General features: G+C 38.8%; 1 protein-coding gene across 3 annotated transcripts in view; it reads left to right on the top strand.

Moving 5' to 3' along the window:
- Positions 1–10,000, top strand: part of LOC143032415 (inositol hexakisphosphate and diphosphoinositol-pentakisphosphate kinase 2-like) — an 86,801-nt gene that overhangs the window by 2,433 nt on the left and 74,368 nt on the right. Inside the window, exon 1 of one of the 3 annotated variants that reach the window (XM_076197158.1) lies at positions 9,511–9,552. The exons of the other annotated variants lie outside the window; for them this stretch is intronic. Within the exon in view, the coding sequence (XP_076053273.1) occupies positions 9,526–9,552 (27 nt within the window). The 5' untranslated portion in view covers positions 9,511–9,525. Of the gene's footprint in view, positions 1–9,510; positions 9,553–10,000 lie in introns of those variants that run through there. 3 annotated transcript variants of the gene reach the window in all.

Genomic DNA, 10,000 nt, shown 5'->3' with positions numbered 1-10,000 from the left:
TATAGGATTAATGATTCATGGCATAGTTTGGATGAGGGAGTAGCAAATTCAAATGCCATGGGGCAATCTAAGGTCAAAATTGGCCGTAAGGAACGCAGAAACCAAGGTCTAAATATACAGGTCAGACCGTTTACATTCTTCTGCGCAGCTTCTGACGTCATTTGGCTGAGTCCATTTTCTCTTTGTGATACACTGAAGAAAACTGTGAAACGCCAAGGAAGACAGGAATTATAATATTTTTATATATATATATATATATATATATATATATATATATATATATATATTATATATTCATATATAGACAGGAACTATAATCTTTTATATATATATTTTATATAATATTTGTCAGAATATAACTAATTGCGTGGAGCAGTGCGAGCGAAGGCGACGTCATTTTCGAACGACGGACCAGCTTCAACTGACAGCTATAGGACCCGCTAACCCCACTTTGAACAGCCAGGTGACGTTCACGGGCCCGCTGCGCCAACTCCCTCGAAATTCGGTCGGAAGTGGTTAGCCCTTATATTCTTAGATCTTGGTAGAAACAAGATCCTACGAGCATAGCTCTTACCTGTATACTACAGATTCACACAAACTCACACATACATACACACACACACACACACACACACACACATATATATATATATATATATATATATGTGTGTGTGTGTGTGTGTGTGTGTCTATATGTGCGTGTGTGCGTGTGTGCGCGCGTGCGTCATTGTTTTTTTTACATATCTTAGGGAGATGTTTGTTTGATATTCTATTATCATTAATTTTTTTATCACCTGCCCTTCTGAAAGTGCGCACGTCGTTGCGAGTCGTTACTCCAACTCTCGTGGGCGGGGAGTTGCGTGTAAGGTCACAGTATTACCCATAGATCAGTCATATATGAGCTCTGAGTTCTTTTATGGGAGGGAAATAGCTGTCGATCACGAGTCCAACACGTGATCCAAGACCACACATGCTGCATTGAATATTTAAATTGTGGGCTAAAGACCCGTTTTTGCTAGCATTACCTCACATGACATATTGTGTCTGGCGGCTTACAGTCGTATAAGGAAGTGTTTTTACAATAAGAAAATGTTCCTGCTAAGTTCCTGTTAAAAAAAATACTGCGGTTCAGGGTTGAGGATAATTCTGTGAGTAAACAAACAATGGGGAATAATCGAAGCATAGTTACAGTTGTCATTCATAATGGTTAGAGTGAGGCAGTTTTTGTCATGCGTTGTTTTTCTCTCTCTCTTTTTTTCATTTATATTTTTACAGCCTATTTTGGTTGCAACAACCCCACGGCAAGGACTCACGCATTTTATTATTATTATCTCTTTGGGTAGAAACTAGACTTAGGCGAAAAACATAGCTGTTGTATATAATCTTTAGTAATGCCTCATCTCCGTTTTTTCTTCATCCGTTTTCCTTCTGCATTCTCTCCCACAAACCTCCACAAATCAAACTAGGCTAATGTTTATTACATAGTAATAAATACATTAACATTGTGGTCAGCAGTCTTGTTGAAACGCATTCTTAGTCATGGAGATATAAGAAAACAAGAATTGACAAACAACTATACTAAATGATAATTGAATATGACGAATAAACTGTTCAGCGTTAATGGTGAAGCTGATTCTTCTCCAAGTTGAGGGTAACCTCACCTTCTGCATTTCTTTGATGGTGGTGAGGGTCCCCCTTGATGGACTCTCCTTACATATATGAGATCCGAGAGACAAGAAGTTTTGTATATTACGCCCACAGATATAGGGCTTAATGTACAGAGGTAAATATAATTTTCTCTTTACATCCAACACTTAATTATAATATCATCTTTGGTCGAGGGAATGGGAGTTCGAACCCTGCCACCGACGAAATTAAACCAAAGGAATGGTTAATCAAATTCTACACTACAAAGTCCTCTGTACGAGGCACCATTTTAACCTACCGATAGGGGGAATTCAACACTCGGTTATAATATAATATCATCTTTGGTCTAGGGAATGGCGGTTCGAACCCTGCCATCGGCGAAATTGAAGTAATGGGCACCGTCCTAGACTTCCGATAGGGAGGAGTTTGTGATGTTAAAATCACATCATATATATATATATATATATATATATATATATATATATATGTATATATATATGTATATATATAATATATATATACATATATGTATATATATATATATATATATATATATCCTCGAGTCTCTCGTTTTTGATGGCTTAGAATTAAAGTGAATTGTGGTTGATAAAAATGTATATCTGTTCACTGGGACCCATTCAGTGCTGTGTGTATATATATATATATATATATCTATATATATATATATATATATATATATATATATGTGTGTGTATATATATATATATATATATATATATATATATATATATATGTATATATGATGGCCTCCTCGAGTCTTTCGATGTTGATAGCTTAGAATTAAAGTGTAGTTTGGTTGATAAAAATGTACATCTGTTCACTGGGACCCATTCAGTATTGCACACACACACATACACACACACACACACACACACACACACACACACACACACACACACACACACACACATATATATATATATATATATATATTGTGTATATGTATATATATGTCTAGAGAAATAACATACACTCGTGATTCTAAGTATGCGGAAAACTACAAAGGAAAATTTTAGACTATGGACCAAGCGCTTTCGTCTATTAAGACGAAATCGCTCATCCATAGTTTATTATTTTCCTTTGTTTTCCACATAGATATGCAGTATAGTATCTATATATATATATATATATATATATATATATATATATATATATATATATAGATAGATAGATACCCGCCCAGGGCTGAAACAATTTCAGTATTACTGCGCTGCGAGTTGTTACTCCAATTCTCGTGGGCGGAGAGTTGGCTGTGTGTGTGCGTGTAAGGTCACAGGATTACCCATACATCGGTCATATACGAGCTCTGAGCTCTCTTCTAGAGGGGAAATAGCTGTCGATCACGAGTTCAACACGTGATCAAAGACCAAGATGAATTACATCCTCCAGCCACCCCCCCATATATATATATATATATATATATATATATATATATATATAATATGTGTGTGTGTGTGTGTGTATGTATGCATGTGTGTGTGTGTGTTAAGGTAGTTTGAAGGCAAACACCGATGGAATTTGTTTATTTAGAAATGAATGTTGGGCGTAAATATTAATATAGGTATCGTTCTTAAATGCAAGAAAAAGAGGAGGGGAGGGGAAGAGATGGCAAGGGAGGCGATGATTGTGTGTTTCAAGTTGTGTCCCAACTTTGTCTGTTTGCGGGGGAGAAGGTAAGTGAGAACTCAAGGAGACAGCGAGCCAAGCTCACTATGTGATGCTCCGAGGCGATCCGAATCTTCGGCGTTTGTTCGGTCTTTATATTCACGGGCAGGTCATGACCCGTGCCCTTAATTGGCTTGTGGTCAAAGTATGATGCGTGGGAAGTCTGACGCAAAACGTTCTTACGTTGCTGACTTACGATGGCAGAGGGTATGGGGGGCTGGTACCACACGTGAGTTCCTCAAAGAGTTCATTGTTCATCATCACGTGGTCAGGCGAAGCTCTAGTAGTCATCGCTGGGACTAATGAAAGGTACTAAACGTGAGTTCCTCAAGGAGGCTTTGTCCTACCCGTGGGCCTCAAGGAAGCTTTGGAGGAGTCACGCGGCTGGGCCTATGAGCGATTCCCTTGGAAGCCTCCTGGTCACATATGTATATATATATATATATATATATGTATGTATATATAAATATATATATATATATATATATATATATACACACATATATATGTACATATATATATATATATATATATGTGTGTGTGTGTGTGTGTGTGTGTGTGTGTGTGTGTGTGTGTGTGTGTGTGTGTGTGTGTGTGTTGAGTGATGAAAGTACCGGGAGAGACAAAGCGGAATTAGGTAATATCGGGGTAGGGTAAATGGGTGGAAAGTAAACAACACAGTGTACTCTTATACAGACATTATGGTAGCATTGGTAGTGATTCTCAACCTGGGGTCTATGGTCCCTCAAAGGAGCCATACCAAGAATTTAGTGGGGCCAAGGCCTACTCCCTTTTTTTTTTTTTTTTTTCTTAAGGCTATCGACCTATAAGGAGGTCATTAAGCCTGGCGTAAATTTGTACAGTCTCGACGTGGTGATGTACTGTATTTTAGTTTTTCGCGGGTGGTATTAAGTGCCTACTCCTACAAATTATACATTTCTATATGTGAGGAATCTGAATGTAAGGAAAAAATAACTCTGTCATTGTAGAAAAAATATAAGAAAATATCATTGTTAATTTTGTAATAAAGCAATGAGTTTCTCTTCACCAACCTTTAATTCCTTTGTTTATTACGAGAATAGGAAAATATCAGTAAGTGTCAACATGAGCATGTTGATGAGAATGGAGAAGAGAAAGGGGAGACCATTGCAAATTAAATATCAAAGAACAGAATTCATTGGAAAATGTACAGTACAAGTTTCAGTGTAATAAATTATTTGGGTTATAGTGTTACTAGGTTTTTGTTAGTCTAGTACTATATACAAGCTAGTTATTTCTACTTGTAACCGTACAAAATACCTACGACACCCTAAACACTCGCATATCATTGAAGTACCAAAAACGTGCTTTCTATGTTGTTCACGTGATTATCGGCACCTGACCAACGACATACTCGTATCCAGTGAAATTATATCTCCAAGAATAGCTCTTCTTTGCAGTGACTCCAATGTTGTTACACCATCCTTTAAAATAAAGTAATAAACTGATAAACAATTTTATAAAAACAAAAACAAATCACGTTCATCACCAAAAACTTGAACTATTCCGGTGGTATTCCCCATGCTTCTTCGCCCTTAGACTTACTGTTGCCAGCTGTTCGATGGACTCCAAGGACGTTTAATCTGCCCCATCCGGCCTTGATACTAAGGCTCAGATAGATACTCTGTGCCCCTACAAATTGCGCTTCCGTGCCGACTCCATGCCTTGGCAAACTATTCGGTCGGTCTTTCAACTTATTGCTACCCAGCTGGTAGTATGACTGCATTCAACCTCTTACAAAGAAAGCTACCTTGTCACTATTGTAACTACCGTCTTATATATCTAATTTCATGTTTCTTTGTGTTTTTCGAATCTGTCGTGAATAGGAGAAGCTTAGTACTGGAAGTGGGGTCCACACGCGGTCTGCGACCCATGGAAGTGAGAGTGAATGGCTGGGTTTTGTATAGGAAGACAACGAAACCTCTCTCCTCACTAGAACTTCTATCTGCTCGCAAATATGACTTGCATGGGGGGTATGGTAACATGGAGGTCTTGGAAATTTCTGTCTGACACTTGGTTATCTTCTTTGGAGGATTTTGATGAGACATGTGCTCTTGCACTGGACTTATTAAAAGCATATGATAAAGTGACACAATTTTTTTTAAGCTACCCTCATACAATATCTACCTCTCCCTCTGCCCCATCATGTGTAATCCCTCCCCCCCTGTACTCCCTCATGTCCGATTGTGCTCTATAGATGCTATTGAAGACTGTCACTTCTTTTCCCATGCCTATAACCTCTGGCGATCCATATTTTTCCCCTACTCTTTTCTTCCTATTCATAAATGACCTATTTGGTCATATATCTTTATACTCGTACACTCTTAAACCAATAACACTAAAATTTTCTACGGTGTTCTGACTAGGAAAAAAAAACACCTAGTGTTGTCCAACGCCATCATGACTCAAAGTCACCACCAATCCAGTCGACGCAGACCCATCTCATTTTCTTCAGTAGCACAAAGCATTTTTATTTCATTTTATTTATCTATTTATTTATTTATTTTTGTCTAGTACCCAAAACATTCTTCACTAGTAAATTTGATTAGAAAAATCATACCTCAGCTACTGCTAGCGCAGGTTTGATGAAGTAGGTGTTCTGTCGTCTTCAGGATTTCGTAACTAACTCCGCTCGTGACCTTGGACAATAGGCGTATTCGTCATTGTATGTCATTACGCAGCTCATATTTGCATTGTCTTGCCTTACTTAATACTCCTGGACAAGGGATAGTTAAAATCATTCTACCTTATCAATACTTCTTTTCTTACTGTTGAACCTTAGTCTCTCCTTGTTCTCCAAAAGATTGCATTTGTATTTTTTCCTATTGTTATCTTCACTGTCACGTCTTCAAAAGTCAGTAGTTTTGTGCCTCCCCTCAGGAGACCTTGTAGCACTGGATTTTCTGAAAAGTCTCACCCTTTTTCTGTGCAGTTATCTTTTGAAAAAGAGTCAAACAGGACGCTCTGTTTCTATCAGCCGGGATGTTCGGGAAATTCCCCCGCGATGCCTTTCCTCCTGTGTATGACTTGGTCTCGTTGAAAATGGGAATCTCAAGGCCAACATCCACACCAACATCTCTATTTGGTGTACTCTTGGTTCTCTTCTTTTCACAGCGACCCTATTACAGTGATTTCATTACCATACTTTTATTTTGCCTTTTTTTAGGCTCATTGAATTATATTGGTTAAAAAGTTTTTACGCTCTTCTATATTCTCTGAAATGACCCCGCTTTTTGTCCCACGATAATAGATCTCAGCCAGTCATGCCACGTCTCCTAGTTTTAAACACAGCAGTCACTTCACCTTTTTCTCTCTTTCAGTGTGAAGGTCAATTTGCCTTTCCTCGTGCAATCTGTCGGCTAGCCTAGGGATCATTGTAGTTAAGAACATAAGAATGAAGGAGACTGCAAGAGACCATAAGGCCTACACTAGGCAGCCCAACTAGTCTCTCCATTTTTATATATTCCCTTTTGTGTGGGGACAACATCACTGCTGCGTATACCAGTGTGTGGTGGTCAAGACTCTCACTGATTTTTTTTTTTTTTTATATATAGCTTCGTCGGTATAGCGAAATACCCCTATTTTGTGCGTCTGCAGATTACGTCTCTTTCGTTGTCTTGTTAATATATATTTCGGGTGGCATAATCAAGATTCTTTGGCCCCTTTCTGCATTTGCTTTAATAATTGTTTCATTTCACGACGGTTTCTTCATATTCTTAATAATTTCCAAGATTATCAAATTTTGTATTTAATTCTATTTTCCACTCCCGGCTTCAATCATTAATCTTGTCAAAGTCTTCCTGTAACAATTTGCAACCACCTTCATTTTTTACTTATTTCTTAATTCTAATTTCCACTCTCGGCTCCAATCATTAATCATTGCAATTTGCAACCATCTTCATTATTTACTTATTTCATAAGCTTGGGATTATCAGCAAATAGGCTGGCGTAATCATGTGCTCCATCCATAATGTTTACGTATGTTAAGAACATTACAGGAGCTATAACCGAGCCCAGTGGTACAACATTAATAACTTTTTTCAGTCTGCCTTCTCGTCTATTCCAGGAGGGTTACATTGAGTGTTATGTATTCCTATTTCTACATTTCTTAGACCTACTTTTCCCAGATCTAGTTATGCACAATCCACCCAACCATTTCTTTTTTGCAGAAAATCACGCTCTTGAACATAATATTAACAGATATGATACAGAATTGATTATCTGGCAGGAACTTCATCCCCCAAGTAATTTATCCATCTATCTTTTACAATCCCCTCACACAATATGAATACTATGCTGGCCAAGGACTTTGGTCTATGATTTAAAGGGTCTTCCTTAGTGCCTCCTTTGGAAATTTATATCACTTCTGCCTCTTTTTTTGTCCAATCTTGGGGCATTCTTCCTTCTAATTAACACAATTCGTTTATGGGTTTTGGCTCTATTGTTCTCTGCAACCTTTGGTTATCCAATAGGAAATTCCATCTGGCCCAAAGGTCCCTCTCACATCAAGGTTTACCCCGTATTGGGTATTGACAATATAAATTTCGTGGACTTAAGTGACATTTGGTATTGACAATATAAATTTCGTGGACTTAAGTGACATTGGGTATTGACAATATAAATTTCGTGGACTTAAGTGATATTGGGTATTGACAATATAAATTTCGTGGACTTAAGTGACATTGGGTATTGACAATATAAATTTCGTGGACTTAAGTGACGTTGGGTATTGACAATATAAATTTCGTGGACTTAAGTGACATTGGGTATTGACAATATAAATTTCGTGGACTTAAGTGACATTGGGTATTAACAATATAAATTTCGTGGACTTAAGTGAGATCCCTACCGACCAGAGTCACACAGCATTCTTTTATGATTTGAGACTATTCCTCACTTGAAAATGAAAACTGATCACGTTTAAATTTTACTGTTCTTCCTTTCTGCTGCTCTCCTCTTCTCTTCTGTCTTACCACCTCTATTATTCGATCATTTTGGGGCGATAGTGTCCCCAAGGATAGAAGAGCTGGTTATCCCTGGTGAGATACTGACACTACCTCGATATCAAGGTACAGTATCTATATGTGATGCGCTTCTCACACCCACACTTTCGTAATGTTAGTTTTCTCCAAGTTGTTTAATACTTTCTCTTCCTGGAAGACATTTTCCCAGGGGGACACTGATTGGAAGCTTTTGTTCCTTATTTCATACTTTTAGCTTGGAGATTCCTTCTGTGTCTCACTTTGTATTTCCAAATATGTAGAATAGTTTAAGTTAATTTTTACATTAGTCATTTATACCTTCTTCAGTGTGTGTGTGTGTGTGTGTGTGTGTGTGTGTGTGTGTGTGTGTGTGTGTGTGTGTTTGAGAGAAAAAAGATTCATCATGGTTTTTATCATGTGTTGAAGATTCATTGTTTCTATTTGGCATTTGCATTTTAGGCTCGTTTTTTACATTCATAATTTATACCTTTCTCAGTGTGTGTGTGTGTGTGTGTGTGTGTGTGTGTGTGTGTGTGTGTGTGTGTGTGTGTGTGTGTGTATGCGCGCGTGTGTGTGTGTGTTTATGTGTGTGTGTGCGCGCGCGCGCGTTCGGAGTTTCGTGCACGATCTCGACTGTTAAGAAAAGCCCCCTGCAGAGAGAAATGGAAACATACGAACGAATGGCATATGAGTTACCCGAACATGGGAACACTTTATTTCAGCTAACGTCCGACGATTTTGGTCATATGAGTGTGTGTCTCCAGGTATAAATAGGTAAAGGCTTCGAGAGTGAATGGTGGAGGTTCTAGGAAATATAGACCTTGTTTCGTGATTACCAAGTCACCGGAGCGCATGCGGTGACGGCTGCTGACCTCCGAGCAAAAGTGAAGACTGGCCACAGCACGGTTTCTTCCGACATCACCTTCCCTTTCTCTCCTTTTTTATGTAGAGGGAGAGAGTGTGGTAAAATTCATGTAACCGTTCGTTGTTTCGGTGATCGGCGAAGCAAAGAGAGGGAGGTTGGCTGGCTGGCTTTGTTGTGAAAGGTTAGCGAAGCTAGTGGGACGGGACGGCTTCAGCTGGGGCAGGCCCACGCTGAGATTCCCAGTCTTTGTCGAAGAGTGATTGTGTGAACGCACAAAGAGGCTTCTGTAGTGGGTCACTGGTGATCATGACAGTGTTAGAAGGAAATTTAGAGGTGAGTTCAGGTCTGTAGGCTTGTATCCTTTTTGTGTTCAACCTTGATCTTCTGAGGTGCAAAACAACATTACGCCTGGCCTGTTGCGGCTGTTGAAAAGAGAAGGTGACCTTTGCAACAATTGTCAGTTCCGTCCGAGGTCGAACGTAGGGAATTGTTTCGGCACAATCGTCAAGACAGTTTCCACGAGGCCAATCTTACACTAACAGTATTTTGGGGGTTCTTTCTGTGATGCCATATGTCAGGTAATGGCACAAGAACAAATCACCTCAAGCCTCTTAAAAGTGGCATTTTAGGAATAAGTAACGGTTTGACCAGTCGAGGAAATTTCCACCACCAAGGGCTGGGAACGATATAGAAAGTTCCGGAAACTTAGACTAGGAAGACGACAACTGGATGCGTGCTCCTTGCATTGTACATTCATCAATGTAGTCATACTTGGTCATAT

Source organism: Oratosquilla oratoria, chromosome 13 (genome assembly GCF_046742065.1).
Source record: "Oratosquilla oratoria isolate Oo_2021 chromosome 13, ASM4674206v1, whole genome shotgun sequence".
In the NCBI taxonomy this organism is placed as follows: domain Eukaryota; kingdom Metazoa; phylum Arthropoda; class Malacostraca; order Stomatopoda; family Squillidae; genus Oratosquilla; species Oratosquilla oratoria.
This window is presented reverse-complemented; position numbering and strand designations above follow the sequence as displayed.